This window comes from Triticum dicoccoides, chromosome 5A, assembly GCF_002162155.2.
Source record: "Triticum dicoccoides isolate Atlit2015 ecotype Zavitan chromosome 5A, WEW_v2.0, whole genome shotgun sequence".
Lineage (NCBI taxonomy): Eukaryota > Viridiplantae > Streptophyta > Magnoliopsida > Poales > Poaceae > Triticum > Triticum dicoccoides.
The window spans coordinates 419,902,786-419,923,837 of NC_041388.1; the positions used below are offsets into that span (position 1 = coordinate 419,902,786).

At 46.6% G+C, this 21,052-nt stretch overlaps 1 protein-coding gene across 1 annotated transcript in view; it reads left to right on the forward strand.

Annotated features, from left to right (window-relative positions):
• The window catches only part of LOC119299658 (BURP domain-containing protein 15-like), a 23,293-nt gene extending 2,746 nt beyond the window's left edge, over positions 1-20,547 (forward strand). The window contains exon 3 of the mRNA XM_037576823.1: positions 20,140-20,547. Within this exon, the coding sequence (XP_037432720.1) occupies positions 20,140-20,547 (408 nt within the window). The remainder of the gene's footprint in view (positions 1-20,139) is intronic.
• Positions 20,548-21,052: the final 505 nt, after the last annotated feature.

Below are 21,052 nucleotides of genomic sequence, written 5' to 3' on the forward strand. Positions count from 1 at the left end.
CGAGGAGTATGGTGGAAGGGGGCACCGCACACGGCTAAGAAAACGATCACGAGGATCAACTTGTGTGTCTAGGGGTGCCCCCTGACCCCGTATATAAAGGAGCAAGGGGAGGAGGCCGGCCGGCCCTAGGGCGCGCCAAGGAGGAGGAGTCCTCCTCCTAGTAGGAGTAGGACTCCCCTCTTTCCTACTCCTACTAGGAGGGGGAAAGAAGGGGGAGAGGAAGAAGGAAAGGGGGGTGCCGCCCCCCTCTCCTAGTCCAATTCGGACCAGAGGGGGAGGGGGCGCGCGGCCCACCCTGGCCGCCCCCTCTCTCTCCACTAGGGCCCATAAGGCCCATTACTTCTCCTGGGGGGGTTCCGGTAACCCTCCGGCACTCCGGTTTTCTCTGAAATCACCCGGAACACTTCCGGTGTCCGAATATAGCCGTCCAATATATCAATCTTTATGTCTCGACCATTTCGAGACTCCTCGTCATGTCCGTGATCACATCCGGGACTCCGAACTAACTTCGGTACATCAAAACTCATAAACTCATAATATAACTGTCATCGAAACCTTAAGCGTGCGGACCCTACGGGTTTGAGAACAATGTAGACATGACCGAGACATGTCTCTGGTCAATAACCAATAGCGGAACCTAGATGCTCATATTGGCTCCCACATATTCTACGAAGATCTTTATCGGTCAGACCGCATAACAACATACGTTGTTCCCTTTGTCATCGGTATGTTACTTGCCCGAGATTCGATCGTCGGTATCTCAATACCTAGTTCAATCTCGTTACCGGCAAGTCTCTTTACTCGTTTCGTAATACATCATCTCGCAACTAACTCATTAGTTGCAATTCTTGCAAGGCTTATGTGATGTGCATTACCGAGAGGGCCCAGAGATACCTCTCCGACAATCGGAGTGACAAATCCTAATCTCGAAATACGCCAACCCAACATTTACCTTTGGAGACACCTGTAGAGCTCCTTTATAATCACCCAGTTACGTTGTGATGTTTGGTAGCACACAAAGTGTTCCTCCGGCAAACGGGAGTTGCATAATCTCATAGTCATAGGAACATGTATAAGTCATGAAGAAAGCAATAGCAACATACTAAACGATCGGGTGCTAAGCTAATGGAATGGGTCATGTCAATCACATCATTCTCCTAATAATGTGATCCCGTTAATCAAATGACAACACATGTATATGGTTAGGGAACATAACCATCTTTGATTAACAAGCTAGTCAAGTAGAGGCATACTAGTGACGTTTTAGTTTGTCTATGTATTCACACAAGTATTATGTTTTCGGAAAATACAATTCTAGCATGAATAATAAACATTTATCATGATATAAGGAAATAAAATAATAACATTATTATTGCCTCTAGGGCATATTTCCTTCAGTATCCCACTTGCACTAGAGTCAATAATCTAGATTACACAGTAATGATTCTAACACCCATGGAGCTTTGGTGCTGATCATGTTTTGCTCGTGGAAGAGGCTTAGTCAACGGGTCTGCAACATTCAGATCCGTATGTATCTTGCAAATCTCTATGTCTCCCACCTGGACTAGAACCCGGATGGAATTGAAGCGTCTCTTGATGTGCTTGGTTCTCTTGTGAAATCTGGATTCATTTGCCAAGGCAATTGCACCAGTATTGTCACAGAAGATTTTCATTGGACCCGATGCACTAGGTATGACACCTAGATCGGATATGAACTCCTTCATCCAGACTCCTTCGTTTGCTGCTCTCCGCTTCACATGTAGATCCCGCCACAATGCTTTGTTTAGAACTGCACCAACTGACAGCTCCATCGTTTAATGTAAACACATATCCGGTTTGCGATTTAGAATCGTCCGGATCAGTGTCAAAGCTTGCATCAACGTAACCATTTACGACGAGCTCTTTGTCACCTCCATATTGAGAAAAATATCCTTAGTCCTCTTCAGGTATTTCAGGATGTTCTTGACCGCTGTCTAGTGATCCACTCCTGGATTACTTTGGTACCTCCCTGCTAGACTTATAGCAAGACACACATCAGGTCTGGTACACAACATTGCATACATGATAGATCCTATGGCTGAAGCATAGGGAACATCTTTCATTTTCTCTCTATCTTCTGCATTGGTCGGGCATTGAGTCTTACTCAATTTCACACCTTGTAACACATGCAAGAATCCTTTCTTTGCTTGATCCATTTTGAACTTCTTCAAAATTTTATCAAGGTATGTGCTTTGTGAAAGTCCAATTAAGCGTCTTGATCTATCTCTATAGATCTTAATGCCCAATATGTAAGCAGCTTCACCAAGGTCTTTCATTGAAAAACTCTTATTCAAGTATCCCTTTATGCTATCCAGAAATTCTATATCATTTCCGATTAGTAATATGTCATCTACATATAATATCAGAAATGCTACAGAGCTCCCACTCACTTTCTTGTAAATACAGGCTTCTCCAAAAGTCTGTACAAAACCAAATACTTTGATCACACTATCAAAGCGTTTATTCCAACTCCGAGAAGCTTGCACCAGTCCATAAATGGATCACTGGAGCTTGCACACTTTGTTAGCTCCCTTTGGATCGACAAAACCTTCCGGTTGCATCATATACAACTCTTCTTCCAGAAATCCATTCAGGAATGCAGTTTTGACATCCATCTGCCAAATTTCATAATTATAAAATGCGGCAATTGCTATCATGATTCGGACAGACTTAAGCATCGCTATGGGTGAGAAGGTCTCATCATAGTCAATCCCTTGAACTTGTCGAAAACCTTTTGCGACAAGTCGAGCTTTGTAGACAGTAACATTACCGTCAGCGTCAGTCTTCTTCTTGAAGATCCATTTATTCTCAACTGCTTGCCGATCTTTGGGCAAGTCAACCAAAGTCCATACTTTGTTCTCATACATGGATCCCATCTCAGATTTCATGGCTTCAAGCCATTTTGCGGAATCTGGGCTCACCATCGCTTCTCCATAGTTCGTAGGTTCATCATGATCTAGTAGCATGATTTCCAGAACAGGATTACCGTACCACTCTGGTGCGGATCTTACTCTGGTTGATCTACGAGGTTCAGTAGTATCTTGTTCTGAAGTTTCATGATCATCATCATTAGCTTCCTCACTAATTGGTGTAGGTGTCATAGAAACTGGTTTCTGTGATGTGCTACTTTCCAATAAGGGAGCAGGTACAGTTACCTCGTCAAGTTCTACTTTCCTCCCACTCACTTCTTTCGAGAGAAACTCCTTCTCTAGAAAATTTCTGAATTTAGCAACAAAAGTCTTGCCTTCGGATCTGTGATAGAAGGTGTATCCAATAGTTTCCTTTGGATATCCTATGAAGACACATTTCTCCGATTTGGGTTCGAGCTTATCAGGTTGAAGCTTTTTCACATAAGCATCGCATCCCCAAACTTTCAGAAACGACAACTTTGGTTTCTTGCCAAACCACAGTTCATAAGGTGTCGTCTCAACGGATTTTGATGGTGCCCTATTTAATGTGAATGCGGCCGTCTCTAGAGCATAACCCCAAAACGATAGCGGTAAATCAGTAAGAGACATCATAGATCGCACCATATCAAGTAAAGTAAGATTACGACGTTCGGACACACCATTACGCTGTGGTGTTCCGGGTGGCGTGAGTTGCGAAACTATTCCGCATTGTTTCAAATGTACACCAAACTCGTAACTCAAATATTCTCCTCCACGATCATATTTTAGGAATTTTATTTTCTTGTTACGATGATTTTCAACTTCACTCTGAAATTCTTTGAACTTTTCAAATGTTTCAGACTTATGTTTCATTAAGTAGATATACCCATATCTGCTTAAGTCATCTGTGAAGGTGAGAAAATAACGATATCCGCCACGAGCCTCAACATTCATCAGACCACATACATCTGTATGTATGATTTCCAACAAATCTGTTGCTCTCTCCATAGTACCGGAGAATGGTGTTTTTGTCATCTTACCCACAAGGCACGGTTCGCAAGTAATCAAGTGGTTCCAAAAGTCCATCGGTATGGAGTTTCTTCATGCGCTTTACACCGATATGACACAAACGGCAGTGCCACAAATAAGTTGCACTATCATTATCAACTACGCATCTTTTGGCTTCAACATTATGAATATGTATGTCACTACTATCGAGATTTAATAAGAATAGACTACTCTTTAAGGGTGCGTGACCATAAAAGATATTACTCATATAAATAGAACAACCATTATTCTCTGATTTAAAAGAATAACCGTCTCGCATCAAACAAGATCCAGATATAATGTTCATGCTCAACGCTGGCACCAAATAACAATTATTTAGGTCTAATACTAATCCCGAAGGTAGATGTAGAGGTAGCGTGCCGACCGCGATCACATCGACTTTGGAACCATTTCCCACGCGCATCGTCACCTCATCCTTAGCCAATCTTCGCTTAACCTGTAGTCCCTGTTTCGAGTTGCAAATGTTAGCAACAGAACCAGTATCAAATACCCAGGTGCTACTGCGAGCATTAGTAAGGTACACCTCAATAACATGTATATCACATATACCTTTGTTCACCTTGCCATCCTTCTTATCCGCCAAATACTTGGGGCAGTTCCGCTTCCAGTGACCAGTCTGCTTGCAGTAGAAGCACTCAGTTTCAGGCTTAGGTCCAGGTTTGGGTTTCTTCTCTTGAGCAGCAACTTGCTTGCTGCTCTTTTTGAAGTTCCCCTTCTTCTTCCCTTTGCCCTTTTTCTTGAAACTAGTGGTCTTGTTGACCATCAACACTTGATGCTCCTTCTTGATTTCTACCTCCACAGCTTTCAGCATTGCGAAGAGCTCGGGAATAGTCTTATTCATCCCTTGCATATTATAGTTCATCACGAAGCTCTTGTAGCTAGGTGGAAGTGATTGGAGAATTCTGTCAATGACGCAATCATCTGGAAGATTAACTCCCAATTGAATCAAGTGATTATTATACCCAGACATTTTGAGTATATGCTCACTGACAGAACTGTTCTCCTCCATCTTGTAGCTATAGAACTTATTGGAGACTTCATATCTCTCAATCCGGGCATTTGCTTGAAATATTAACTTCAACTCATGGAACATCTCATATGCTCCATGACGTTCAAAACGTCGTTGAAGTCCCGATTCTAAGCCGTAAAGCATGGCACATTGAACTATCGAGTAGTCATCAGCTTTGCTCTGCCACACGTTCTTAACGTCGTCAGTTGCATCAGCAGCAGGCCTGGCACCCAGCGGTGCTTCCAGGACGTAATTCTTCTGTGCAGCAATGAGGATGATCCTCAAGTTACGGACCCAGTCCGTGTAATTGCTACCATCATCTTTCAACTTTGCTTTCTCAAGGAACGCATTAAAATTCAATGGAACAACAGCACGGGCCATCTATCTACAGCCAAACATAAACAAGCAAGATACTATCAGGTACTAAGTTCATGATAAATTTAGGTTCAATTAATCATATTACTAAAGAACTCCCACTTAGATAGACATCCCTCTAATCCTCTAAGTGATTACGTGATCCAAATCAACTAAACCATGTCCGATCATCACGTGAGATGGAGTAGTTTCATTGGTGAACATCACTATGTTGATCATATCTACTATATGATTCATGCTCGACCTTTCGGTCTCCGTGTTCCGAGGCCATATCTGTATATGCTTGGCTCGCCAAGTATAACCTGAGTATTCCGCATGTGCAACTGTTTTGCACTCGTTGTATTTGAACGTAGAGCCTATCACACCCGATCATCACGTGGTGTCTCAGCACGAAGAACTTTCGCAATGGTGCATACTCAGGGAGAACACTTCTTGATAATTAGTGAGAGATCATCTTAAAATGCTACCGTCAATCAAAGCAAGATAAGATGCATAAAAGATAAACATCACATGCAATCAATATAAGTGATATGATATGGCCATCATCATCTTGTGCTTGTGATCTCCATCTTCGAAGCACCGTCATGATCATCATCGTCACCGGCGCGACACCTTGATCACCATCATAGCATCGTTGTTGTCTCGCCAATCTTATGCTTCCACGACTATCGCTACCGCTTAGTGATAAAGTAAAGCATTACAACGCAGTTGCATTGCATACAATAAAGCGACAACCATATGGCTCCTGCCAGTTGCCAATAACTCGGTTACAAAACATGATCATCTCATACAATTAAAATTTAGCATCATGTCTTGACCATATCACATCACAACATGCCCTGCAAAAACAAGTTAGACGTTCTCTACTTTGTTGTTGCAAGTTTTACGTGGCTGCTACGGGCTTAAGTAAGAACCAATCTTACCTATGCATCAAAACCACAATGATAGTTTGTCAAGTTGGTGTTGTTTTAACCTTCGCAAGGACCAGGCGTAGCCACACTCGGTTCAACTAAAGTTGGAGAAACTGACACCCGCTAGCCACCTTTGTGCAAAGCACGTCGGGAGAACTGGTCTCGTGTAAGCGTACGCGTAATGTCGGTCTGCGCTGCTTCGTCCAACAATACCGCCGAACCAAAGTATGACATGCTGGTAAGCAGTATGACTTATATTGCCCACAACTCACTTGTGTTCTACTCGTGCATACAAAATCAACACATAAAACCTAGGCTCGGATGCCACTGTTGGGGAACGTAGTAATTTCAAAAAATTTCCTACGCACACGCAAGATCATGGTGATGCATAGCAACGAGAGGGTAGAGTGTGATCTACGTACCCTTGTAGACCGACAGCGGAAGCATTATGACAACGCGGTTGATGTAGTCGTACGTCTTCATAGCCCGACCGATCAAGCACCGAAACCACGGCACCTCCGAGTTTTAGCACATGTTCAGCTTGATGACGATCCCCGGACTCCGATCTAGCAAAGTGTCAGGGAAGAGTTTCGTCAGCACGACGGTGTGGTGACGATCTTGATGTTCTACCGTCGCAGGGCTTTGCCTAAGCACCGCTACAATATTATCGAGGATTATGGTGGAAGGGGGAACCGCACACGGCTAAGAAAATGATCACGTGGATCAACTTGTGTGTCTAGGGGTGCCCCCTGCCCCCGTATATAAAGGAGCAAGGGGAGGAGGCCAGCCGGCCCTATGGCGCGCCAAGGAGGAGGAGTCCTCCTCCTAGTAGGAGTAGGACTCCCCTCTTTCCTACTCCTACTAGGAGGGGGAAAGGAAGGGGGAAGGGAGAAGGAAAGGGGGCGCCGCCCTCCCTCTCCTAGTCCAATTCGGACCAGGGGGGAGGAGGCGCGCGGCCCACCCTGGCTGCTCCTCTCTCTCTCCACTAAGGCCCATACGGCCCATTACTTCTCCCGGGGGGTTTCGGTAACCCTCCGGCACTCTGGTTTTCTCCGAAATCACCCCGAACACTTCCGGTGTCCGAATATAGCCGTCCAATATATCAATCTTTATGTCTCGACCATTTCGAGACTCCTTGTCATGTCCGTGATCACATCCAAGACTCCGAACTAACTTCGGTACATCAAAACTCATAAACTCATAATATAACTGTCATCGAAACCTTAAGCGTGCGGACCCTACGGGTTCGAGAACAATGTAGACATGACCGAGACATGTCTCCGGTCAATAACCAATAGCGGAACCTGGATGCTCATATTGGCTCCCACATATTCTACGAAGATCTTTATCGGTCAGACCGCATAACAACATACGTTGTTCCCTTTGTCATCGGTATGTTACTTGCCCGAGATTCGATCGTCGGTATCTCAATACCTAGTTCAATCTCGTTACCGGCAAGTCTCTTTACTCGTTTCGTAATACATCATCTCGCAACTAACTCATTAGTTGCAATGCTTGCAAGGCTTATGTGATGTGCATTACCGAGAGGGCCCAGAGATACCTCTCCGGCAATCGGAGTGACAAATCCTAATCTCGAAATACGCCAACCCAACATTTACCTTTGGAGACACCTGTAGAGCTCCTTTATAATCACCCAGTTACGTTGTGATGTTTGGTAGCACACAAAGTGTTCCTCCGGCAAACGGGAGTTGCATAATCTCATAGTCATAGGAACATGTATAAGTCATGAAGAAAGCAATAGCAACATACGAAACGATCGGGTGCTAAGCTAATGGAATGGGTCATGTCAATCACATCATTCTCCTAATAATGTGATCCCGTTAATCAAATGACAACACATGTCTATGGTTAGGAAACATAACCATCTTTGATTAACAAGCTAGTCAAGTAGAGGCATACTAGTGACGTTTTAGTTTGTCTATGTATTCACACAAGTATTATGTTTCCGGATAATACAATTCTAGCATGAATAACAAACATTTATCATGATATAAGGAAATAAAATAATAACATTATTATTGCCTCTAGGGCATATTTCCTTCAATTGCCCCGCGAGTAACCGGAGCCGCCGTCCGCCATGGCCAATGACGTCCTCGCTCCTGAGCACCTCAGCTCCGACCAGTTGCACCAAGGTGGTCCTGGAACGCCAGAGATGCCGCCCAGCTACCTCGCTCGCTCGCCCGCAAGCCGCAGTGCCCTGCCCATGCCCCACCGAACTCTGGCCGCCGCCTTTGAGCTCGTGGCCGTCGACTCCGGCCAACCCAGGCCCGGCTACTGCCACCAGCCGACGCGCTGCAATGCCAGCTACCTGTAGAGACCAACCGCGGCTCGAACCGCGGCCTGTACGCGAAACCCGAGCAACTCCGGCGAGTTGCCGCCACGGCTTTGGTCGCCGCCGGTTGAACTACGGTGACTCCGACGTGGCACATCATTAGCAGCTAACCCCACTAATTAACCCCACCCTCTAGACAATGACAGTGGGCCTTGCTGCCCAATTAAGCCGTTGTTTAGTTTTAAGCTAGATTAATTAACAAAACTAGCGGACCCACGCGTCAGGGTTGACTGGCTGACGTGGCAGTTGACTAGGGCCATGTGTCAGCGACACTAACTGGCCCTAAGTCACTGACCAGTGGGCCCCATTGGTCAGGTTTGACTTGGACCGGCCCCGTTGACCTGGTGACATCACAGTGGTGCTATGCTGACGCAATAAGTATTTTCTGGATTTAATTTTATATAGGAAATTCCTGAAAATGTTATAAACTTCAAAAAATCATAGAAATTAATCTATAGATTAGAATGAACTAAATTATATATGAAAAATGATCAGAAAAATCCAATCTATCCATCTGTACTGGTTTCATGCATGTTAGAGCAACTTAACCTTGCTGTTTAGGTCAAACATGTTAATGCACTTATATGAACCCACAACTTGAGTTGTATTTGAATCTTTGGTTCAAAGAAGCTCAAAACCTTCTGGTTGTAGTTGCATTAGCTCAAAACACAACATATTGACATGTCATGATCATGCATAATATTGTGCATTGCATTGATTGTGTTTTCCTTCTCTATTGCCGGTATTTGTCCCCTCTCGATAGACGTGCTCCTGACGATGAGTTCGATGACACCGATGAAGAGCTATAATATCTTCAAAAGTGCCAGGCAAGCAAAAACCCCTTGTTCATTCCGATACAATCCCACTCTCTCGCTCCTACTCTCTTTTACTGCATTAGGACAACAACAATTCATCTGTTACTTGCTGCGGTAGCTGAACCCCTTTCCTCTGCATGACATGTCATTGCCACAGTAATTAGATGAAACCCACTAGCATGAGTAGGAGTTGTTTGAGCCCTGATGTGCCTACTCATTCATGCTTGGTTGTCATGCCTGCTATTGCATAGAGTTGTGTCAGGTCTGATTCATCGGGGATGAATTGGAATAGTGATGAACATGTCCTACTGTGTGTGAGCTAAGTGTGTGAACACGATTTGGTAAAGGTAGCGGTAGGCCATGTAGGAGTACATGGTGGGTTGTCTCATTGAAACCGTCCTCAAGAACTGAGTTCTGTGTTTGTGATCCATGAACAGCTACTACCACGCATTGGGCCTAAAACCAATGGACCCTCTCGACTTATTAACTGCATTGCCCTCTGTCCAGGAGTTGCAACTAGTTTCTGGTGTTTATAGGATATGTGTTGGCGGTCGTGCGTAGTGCTGACCCTAGGGGTGGGCTATGATGCAGTAGATACACCGTGGCACGGTGTACCGGGCGCCCGTTTGGTGTCTCGAGAACCCTGCACACATCGTTTGGGGTTGTGAGCGAAACTCCGGTGGGATCTCCTCGCGGATGGAACCCAAATAGGTGATAAACCTGGACTAGAGACTTGTGTGGTTTGTCAGGTCGTGGCCGAATCCCTCGCCAGGCTTCCACTTGAAGGTTGCCGAGATACATGACGTGTACATGGTGGTAAGTGGCGAGAGCGTGTGTGAAGAAGTACACCCCTGCAGGGTTATAAATGATCTATTCGAATAGCCGTGTCCGCAGTAAAGGACTTCTGGGTTGCCTATAACAGTTCATAGACAAGTGAAAGTGGATACTCTAAAACTCGCAAGATAAGTGTGAGTGCTATGGATGGCCTTTTCGTAGGGAGACGGGAGCGGGTCCATAGTGGTGTATTGAATGGTGAATATGTGGACTCGTGTGCGCCACCTCAAAAGAGTTGCTTGCAGTCATAGTTCAGGTTAGCCACTGAGTCAAAGCTGGCTTTCTGCAGTTAAACTCCACTACCCCTTTGTTGATACCGATGCATATATAGTTAGTTCTGATGTAAGTCTTGCTGGGTACATTTGTACTCACGTTTGCTTAATTTATGTTTTTGCAGAGAGACTTCAGTCTCGCTAGTAGTTCCACGTGGACTTCGACGTTTAGCTTGTTACCTCAGCTACGATCTTGTGCCCTCGGCGGGATCTGGTAGATAGTCAGGCTTCCCAGCCTTTTTCATTTGTAGATGTATGTACTCAGACATGTTAAGCTTTCGCATGTGCTTTGATTTGTATGCTATGATTGTTGGGTCATGGGACCCATGTTTGTAATATCTCGCTCCTCGGAGCCTAATGAATAAATACTTGAGTCGTAGAGTTATGTTGTGATGCCATGTTGTATTTACACATATCGAGCATATTGTGTGTATGATTGAAATGCTTGGTATGTGTGGGATCTGACAATCTAGTTGTTTATCCTTGGCAGCCTCTCTTATGGGGAAATGTAGTCTAGTGCTTCCATGAGCCATAGTAGTCCGCTACAGCCTGGTTCACCGTAGTCCTACTAGCCCAGCACTACTGCTCAGGACACTTGACTGGCCATCATGTGTTTCACTTCGTTCCTGTGTCTGTCCCTTCAGGGAAATGTCACGCGGTGACATCCGGAGTCCTGCCTAGCCTGCTACAGCCCGGGTTCCCGGAGTCCTGTTAGCCCAGTGCTACAACCCGAATTCACACACTGCTGACCGACATGCTCGATGTGATTCATGTATGCCTGTCCCCATAGGTTGGTGCCGCTTTGGGTTCACGACTAGCCATGTCGGCCCGGGTTCTCTGTCATATGGATGCTAGCGACACTATCATATACGTGAGCCAAAAGGCGCAAACGGTCCCGGGCCATGGTAAGGCGACACCCGTGGGAATACCGTGCATGAGGCCGCAAAGTGATATGAGGTGTTACCGGCTAGATCAATGTGACTTGGAATCGGGGTCCTGACAGCTTTGGTATCAGAGCCTGACTGCCTGTAGGATTACCAAGCCAAACTGGTCGAAGTTGAGTCTAGAAATGCTTTAGTTATATACGGGAATTGATTATGGAAGGGAACGTAAGGCTCTTTTTACTCCTTTACCTTATGCCTTCTGATCTGAGTCAACCTCTTCTCTTCTACGAGGTTTAAGAACTAGGCCTTCTCATCTATCTATCAGGATGACGAGTTACTATGATAGAGACTTATAGGATTGATGGATTTAAGCCCTAGTTCAGTTTCTACTACTCCAGTATGTTGATAGTTGGACTTGGAACCTTGATATGATGTTGTTGAGTGGTTATGCCATCATTTTGCAGGATGTCTCAAATCTTTTGAGCATTTACAGCCGTTATGTTGTCCGAGTCATCCCAGGTCTCTAAATAGTCTGATGCAATTGCAAACCCCTTCCTCATGTTCCTGATGTCCATTTGTTGCCTCGTGTTGATAGTGTTTGGTAGTTCCTTTAGGATATTAGTAACCTTTGCGATAGTCCTCGAGGTCCGTGGTACCTCGTTCTTCCAACTACCATGAACTACTTATGGCAGAAGTTCCTCGTTGAACCGAAGGACCGCAACTAGAGTGCTCTTGGCGAGTTCTCGATTCCGTGTTGTTAATCTGCCAGTCCTTCCTTTTCTGCATGGGTTTTATCCGGAAGAAACATGTTGAACTTGGTTCGACATGCTAATCCATGAATCCACAACTCAAAAAAAATCATATGTTCTTTGAGTTGTCCCCCTTCGGTTATATTCCGGCCTTCATCTATTAAATGATAGTCAAGGGTATGTGCGTGATCGTGTTCATCGATGCCTATTATTCGTGTGGTCCATCAAGCCATTCTATTCTGGAATGACCAGGAGAAACAAACTCCAATACCTCATCCATATCCGGGATTGGGTCAAAGTAGTTGTGTTCTGCAGATCAAATGCCAATCCAGCTTTTGTTCTGTTCTGCCTGGAGTATTACCGTCTTATGTCAAGAATGTCATGGGAATTGCACAACCTCTTATGAATTCTTGATGCAGTGATACCTTTCGCCATCATTATTCATTTCTCGGTCCCGTGTTGTCGCAATCGGAATGCCGACAAGTGAACCATTATGTGTGAAATCAATACTCCTAGCAACTGTGTTGCTTGGTAGTTAATGGACAATAATCTTATCCTTAGCGTGTTGATTATTGAATCATCACCCTAAGGTTGATCGTGCTACCTAGTCCTTATTTCCGGTGCACTTTTCGATCAATGAGTTAGTATAGTGTCAATCCTTGCTTATTTGATCATATCGTCTTGCCCTGAAAAGCAAGATTGTTCTCGAGCTTAGTGACATATTGGTGATTTGTGATTTTCCGAAGATCTTCTCGGAAGTATCACCTGGATGTCACCTGACCACTATGTTGAGTTCGTGATCAAGTTGATTTTCTTATAAATCACCCCTTCTCCAAGAATCTGTGTTGGATATCCCTGAGCTAGTTGGTTGAGCTAGACAACAACTTGGAGAGTTGGAAGGTAAAAGCTTTGCTTAACTTAGTTCATCTCTAAGGGATATCTTCTGTGTGTGTGTGTGTGTGTGTGTGTTGAAGAAAGATGATATCTTCATCAATTGGTCCTCGTGATCAGTTGTTGGACCTATTGTCTTACCCAATCTTTGATTTGAGTATGGGTTATCGTGGTTGATCCCTCGAGCATACACCATTATATCTTTTGGGTCTGACCAATGCTATCACTTGTTCACATAACTATGGAATCTCATCCCCATGGAAACCTGGATGAATTGTTGTTGAGCCCGTCAACAACACTGCCACCTTCTCCATGATTCATGTTGAACATCCAGCTAGTATTGGAAACTTTATAAGCATTATCTTCGTGTTTCGTTCATGAAGCATATGTTCGGATGGAAGAAGTGACTTCCTCTAATTCACGTGCATATGATGCAAGTTGCCGCCATGAATTTGAGAAAGTTTGTTTCGCCTCATCTAGAATCATCCCAAGTCAGTCATGCATACATGCGAAGCATTCTGTGGTTTGGAGACTTGCAACCTTCATTCTATATGAATCCCTAGCACACCAAGCCACTGATTGATTTGTTCAAGGAAAAGAAGTTCTTAAGTGCTAATCCTTAAGGACCCAAAGGTACATGTGAAGGATTTCTCTCTTCGCAATGATGGTTCCCAATCAGAACTCCGTAGTGTTTTGTTGTAAGACTATTATGTGGTCATGCTTGTCTTGGACAACATGCTCACATGTATGTAGCAGAACCAGCTTATGTTTTGGAGCTTGCTAATGTAGTTCAATTCCCGAGAATCTCGCAACATCGTCTTGTCGGTTTGTGTTGCAAACTTTCTTTCCGGACATGTTGTCTGAAATATCCCGTTACCAACCAGATCTGAATCTCAGGCAGATATGATGGTTGGAGCTATTCCAAGATTTATGATGTAGGTCTCGACAAGGTTGATGTTCTGGTCAACACACCTAGCCAGAAGATCTATCGTAGTAGTATCTTGATTGAGCTATTTGACCATCTTTTCCATGAGGATTTAGTGCAACTTATTCTAGAAGTTGTTCCTCAGGGATTGTTGTGCTCTCGGTTTCCTCGATTATGCTAGAACCATTCAAAAAGTGGGATCACTCTCTACTGTTGAGTTTATCCCCAGTTACTAGAATCATTCCCAACATTTGCATTTTGTTCCCAGCTTGCACCGCCATTGTGCCATTCTATCTTGGACTACCTTCTCGATAATTCCTGGTCAGGATCATCTTCAACAGTGGTACTACCATGGGTCCCATCCATTCCCGATGATAATCAAAATCATCCATCGCGTTGTCTTCAACAAGGTAGTCCACATCATCCATTGGAATCCGGATATGCCATTCCTTTGAACTTCGCCAAATGATCGATTGTGATTGTCTTAGGCTGGTATGAAGAGTTTCAATGATCTTTGTATCAAAAGTAATTCTTTTTGCCACGTAAGGGAATAATTCGACGAGTCACCTCCCCGAGGTGTCCCGTAATGGAATCATGGAAATTATTTCATCGCTATCTGGAAACCATTCACCATCCTACCTAAGCGTGGAATAGTTCCCTACCAAATTGAACTTCACCATCCGTTACTATCCATCCGTCTTGATGTATGTTTTGTGTCCCAACTCAAGAGATGTTTCAACGTCTCACTCCATGAGTTGATCCTGAGTGCTCGAACCTCAGGAAGATCGATTCTTCAAAAAAAATTCTCCCTTTCTACTCGTTGTCATGTTGGACGTAGTTCTCAAAGCAAGACGTCGAGATCAAGGTGATGCAATGAATCAACATCCTCAAGAAAGACGTCTGGATCATGAAGATTGTGTTAGCTTGTGTCCCTCTGTCTTCTTACCTCACGACTTGAATCTCGGGACGAGATTCTTGTTTAGTGGGGGTGAGTTGTCATAGCCCTAGATATCTTTTTGTAATTAGTGGCATTGCATCCATGCATCATTTTCATTTTCAATTAATCTTGAAATGGGGATGCTTAAACCCTAGCACCAAATGAATTCAACTAGGGTCAAAATAAAATCTTTTTCATTGAACTCAAAATGCCCTCTAAAAATGTTCAACATTTCTCGATTGAGGTGGAAGCATCTACCAAAAAATGGTTTACATTTTTGCAGGACATCTTTGGGCTTTGAATTAATTCAAACATATGTGAATTGGAGCTATTTAAATGCTATATATATTTTAAGTGCTCCAAAAATGCTGGAAGTTGTTATGGGTCATTAGAATAATTCAGACAACACCCCTAATTATTTCCAGGATTTATTAAATGGTTTAGTATTTTACTAAATCAAAATAGAATAAAAGAAATAGAAAATCAGAATCAGCAAAGAGAGGGAGAACAACTTCTGGGCCTCTTGCCTGGCACCCACCAAAGCCCACCTAGCTGGCCCAGCTCGCCAGCCCAGCCCACTGGCCTCCCCCCTATCGTCTTCCTCGCGATAGAAGGACGCCGGGCGTGTGCCCCGTGTGCGCGGCCACGCGCCCCGGCCACCTCCTGCTTGCCGCTCCCCCTCGACGTCTGGACGCCTCTGAGAGACGCCACGCACCCCCTAGTCCTCTCTCACTCTCCCCGTGCTTTCTCCCTCCTCTGTCTCGCTCTCCTCCCCATAGCCGAGCGCTGCCATCGCCACCGACGCCGTTTGCCGTAGCTGTACCCACCGCCTCCCCCTTGCTTCTCTGACCGGCCCAGAGGCTCCGCCTCGACCCCCTCTTTCTTCCACCCCGAGCCACGCCACCGCGGGAGCCCCACATCGCAGCCACGAGTAGTCTTCCCCGAGCACGGCCGCCGGACTCCATCGACGGATTCGTCGCCTTCCGTTCGTCCCCGAGCCAGCTGAGCCTGTCGTCGGCCTCACCATGAGCTCCCGGTCCTTTCCCCCTTAACCACGTCGTCGTTTTCGTCCTGTAGCCACTGCCCCGCGAGTAACTGGAGCCGCCGTCCGCCATGGCCGATGAGGTCCTCGCTCCTGAGCACCTCAGCTCCGACCAATTGCACCAAGGTGCTCCTAGAACGCCAGAGATGCCGCCCAGCTACCTCGCTCACTCGCCCACAAGCCGCAGTGCCCCGCCCGTGCCCCACCGAACTCCGGCTGCCACCTTTGAGCTCGTGGCCGTCGACTCCGGCCACCCCAGGCCCAGCTACTGCCTACAGCCGACGCGCTGCAATGCCAGCTACCCGTAGAGACAAAACGCGGCTCAAACCACGACCTGTACGCGAAACCCGAGCAACTCCGGCGAGTTTCCGCCACGGCTTTGGTCGCCGCCGGCTGAACTACGGTGACTCCGACGTGGCACATCATTAGCAGCTAACCCCACCCTCTAGACAATGACAGTAGGCCCTGCTACCCAATTAAGCTGTTGTTTAGTTTTAAGCTAGAATAATTAACAAAACTAGCGGACCCATGCGTCAGGGTTGACTGGCTGACGTGGCAGTTGACTAGGGCCACCTGTCAGCGACACTAACTGGCCCTGAGTCACTGACCAGTGGGCCCCATTGGTCAGGTTTGACTTGGACCGGCCCCGTTGACCTGGTGACATCACAGTGACGCTATGCCGACGCAATAAGTATTTTCTGGATTTAATTTTATATAGGAAATTCGAGAAAATGTTATAAACTTCAAAAAATCATAGAAATTAATCTATAGCTCAGAATGAAATAAATTATATATGAAAAATGATCAAAGAAATCCAATCTATCCATCTGTACTAGTTTCATGCATGTTAGAGCAACTTAACCTTGTTATTTAGGTAAAACATGTTAATGCACTTATATGGACCCACAACTTGAGTTGTATTTGAATCTTTGGTTCAAATAAGCTCAAAACCTTCTGGTTGTAGTTGCATTAGCTCAAAACACAACATATTGGCATGTCATGATCATGCATCATATTGTGCATTGCATTGATTGTGTTTTCTTCTCTGTTGTCGGTATTTGTCCCCTCTCGATAGACGTGATCCCGACGATGAGTTCGATGACACCGATGAAGAGCTATAATATCTTCAGAAGTGCCAGGCAAGCAAAAACCCCTTGTTCATTCCGATACAATCCCACTCTCTCGCTCCTACTCTCTTTTACTGCATTAGGACAACAACAATTCATCTGTTACTTGCTGCGGTAGCTGAACCCCTTTCCTCTGCATGACATGTCATTGCCACAGTAATTAGATGAAACCCACTAGCATGAGTAGGAGTTGTTTGAGCCCTGATGTGCCTACTCATTCATGCTTGGTTGTCATGCCTGCTATTGCATAGAGTTGTGTCAGGTCTGATTCATCGGGGATGAATTGGAATAGTGATGAACATGTCCTACTGTGTGTGAGCTAAGTGTGTGAACACGATTTGGTAAAGGTAGCGGTGAGAGGCCATGTAGGAGTACATGGTGGGTTGTCTCATTGAAACCGTCCTCAGGAACTGAGTTCTGTGTTTGTGATCCATGAGCAGCTACTACCACGCATTGGGCCCGAAACAAATGGACCCTCTTGACTTATTAACTGCCTTGCCCTCTGTCCAGGAGTTGCAACTAGTTTCTGGTGTTTATAGGATATGTGTTGGCGGCCGTGCGTAGCGCTGACCCTAGGGGTGGACTATGATGCGGTAGATACACCATGGCACGGTGTACCGGGCGCCCGTTTGGTGTCTCCGGAACCCTACACACATCGTTTGGGGCTGTGAGCGAAACTCCGGCCGGATCTCCTCGCGGATGGAACCCGAATAAGCGATAAACCTGGACTAGAGACTTGTGTGGTTAGTCAGGTCGTGGCCGACTCCCTCGCTAGGCTTCTGCTTGAAGGTTGCCGAGATACACGGCGTGTACATGGTGGTAAGTGGCGAGAGCGTGTGTGAAGAAGTACACCCCTGCAGGGTTATAAATGATCTATTCGAATAGTCGTGTCTACGGTAAAGGACTTCTGGTTTGCCTATAACAGTTCATAGACAAGTGAAAGTGGATACTCTAAAACTCGCAAGATAAGTGTGAGTGCTATGGATGGCCTTCTCGTAGGGAGACAGGAGCGGATCCATAGTGGTGTATTGAATGGTGAATATGTGGACTCATGTGTGCCACCTCAAAAGAGTTGCTTGTAGTCATAGTTCAGGTTAGCCACTGAGTCAAAGCTAGCTTACTGCAGTTAAACTCCACTACCCCTTTGTTGATACCGATGCATATGTAGTTAGTTCTGATGTAAGTCTTGCTGGGTACATTTGTACTCATGTTTGCTTAATTTATGTTTTTGCAGAGAGACTTCAGTCTCGCTAGTAGTTCCACGTGGACTTCGACGTTTAGCTTGTTACCTCAGCTACGATCTTGTGCCCTCGGCAGGATCTGGTAGATAGTCAGGCTTCCCAGCCTTTTTCATTTGTAGATGTCTGTACTCAGACATGTTAAGCTTCCGCATGTGCTTTGATTTGTATGCTATGATTGTTGGGTCATGAGACCCATGTTTGTAATATCTCGCTCCTCGGAGCCTAATGAATAAATACTTGAGTCGTAGAGTTATGTTGTGATGCCATGTTATATTTACACATATCGATCATATTGTGTGTATGGTTGAAATGCTTGGTATGTGTGGGATCCGACAATCTAGTTGTTTATCCTTGGCAGCCTCTCTTATGGGGAAATGTAGTTTAGTGCTTCCATGAGCCATAGTAGTCCGCTACAGCCCGGTTCACCGGAGTCCTGCTAGCCCAGCACTACTGCTCAGGACACTTGACTGGCTCGTCATGTGTTTCTCTTTGTTCCTGTGTCTGTCCCTTCGGGGAAATGTCACGCGGTGACATCCGGAGTCCTGCCTAGCCTGCTACAGCCCAGGTTCCCGGAGTCCTATTAGCCCAGTGCTACAACCCGGATTCACACGCTGCTGACCGACATGCTCGATGTGATTCATGTATGCCTGTACCCATAGGTTGGTGCCGCTTTGGGTTCACGACTAGCCATGTCGGCCCGGGTTCTCTGTCATATGGATGCTAGCGACACTATCATATACGTGAGCCAAAAGGTGCAAACGGTCCTGGGCCATGGTAAGGCGACACCCGTGGGAATACCGTGCGTGAGGCCGCAAAGTGATATGAGGTGTTACCGGCTAGATCGATGTGACTTGGAATCGGGGTCCTGACAGCTTGAGCCTGACACCGGCAGGACGGCCGCCACTGGGAGTCATCATTGTCGTTCCTCGACATGGACGCTATGACTGGGGCAGTTGGGTCAGTGATCGGAGGAGCAGGGGCGTCCTAGGGAAGAAGAGGGTGGGAGGGCAAGGGAGACAACCTGGGAAAGAAGAGAGCGGGAGGGCAAAGGCTGGAGCAGCAAGGGCGGTCACCGATGCACCAGGATGGCATGCACATCTAACTGGCGGCCGACAGGCCGGCGATGTCTGCCACAGAGGAGGAGCAGTTCCACCACTGATGCACCACGGCGTACTATAGCACGGCGGCAGGGCGGCGGCGCCCACCATGGCGGTAGGACGGCGGTGCCCACCACGCTAGATCTCGTCGAGGAGGAGCAGTTCGACCACGGAGGAGGACGAGGACCCCCGATCCAGATCTCGTCGGGGAGGAGCGGTTCCACCACAGAGGAGGACGAGGACCCCCCGATCTAGATCCTCTCCGGGGAGGAGAAGTTCCACCACGGAGGAGCATTGGGGAGGAGAAGGACGACATGAGGTGGTGGGGGATCGCCGGTCGGCCATGGTCAACGTGAGGTCGAGGGCGGGATGAGGCTGATTTGCACGAGCTCCACTGGTGGTCAATTGTGGTTTTCATTTTTTTTATTTGAGGGTGTTTGTGTAAAATTTGAGGGTCTAGTTTGTAATTTTAGATTAAAACCCACCTTACACAAAAAGTTACGCCACATACGCAGAAAATGGGCCCCATCTGTCATAAACACTCTGAACAGAGCTAGATCCGCCGATCAGTGGTTTTTGCAAAAAGATTACTGAAGATATAGTTTTTTTTGCAAAAAATGTATTGTAGTGTTTTTTGCAAACCTAACCTTCAAACTGGTGGTTTTCTGCAATTTACTCCGAGGACGCGGTGCGCGTCGGGGAAAGCCTGCCCTTCCACAGGATCCATCAGGCCGCTGCCGCCGCCGAGGCATCGGCAGAAAAGCCACTGGAGCTGTATGCCTTCCACTCCGTGAGGGTGGTCGAGGGGTCCAGTTTCGTCGTGTGCCGGGGAGAAGCCGGTGAAGGGGCCGTGTACGGCTGCCGCGCCACCGGCCCGGTGAGGGCCTACGTCCTGGCCCTGGATGGCAAGCGCCGGGACGTGGCGATGACCGCGGTTGCCGTGTGCCGCACCGACGCGTCCCGGTGGGACCCGGAGCATGCCACCTTCCGGCTCCTCGGCATGAAGCCCGGCGGCGCGGTGGTCTGCCACATGGTGCCGGAAGCGCAGGTCCTGCCGGCCATGAACGGGAAGAGCCCCGCCACCAACTAAGTGGCCCTCGTGCCTGTCGTGTCCGGCTCTCTACGATCGTATCCATATCTTGAACTCGTGTCTATGGGTATAGCTGTTGTATTATCTGCTCCTTCCACTACCACTATATGTGGCTAAGCACTCTATAGAGTGATATATGACTGACCGCAGTTAGAACACGCAAAAGTTTTTCCCCAGAACCTATAAGGCGCTCCTGGCGGCGATCTCTAGGGTTTCGACATGGAACTCATTGGCGGCCGCGGATCCTGATCGGCGGGCTGCCTGGAGCACAGCGGCGTAGGAGATGGCAACATCCTCTCCGCCGAGCACGCAGGGGACCTCGGGACCCACTAACCCTAGATCAGCAAAATCGCTGCTGGAGGAAGTGCTCAGGAAGCTGGATATCTCCGAGGATGAGGCTACCCCACTCGTGATCGACAATCGCGATGAGGGTGGTCAGGCGAAGTGGCTGTTGGCTGGCAAAATTCTTCACCGCAATCAATATCATATCCAAACCATTGGCAAC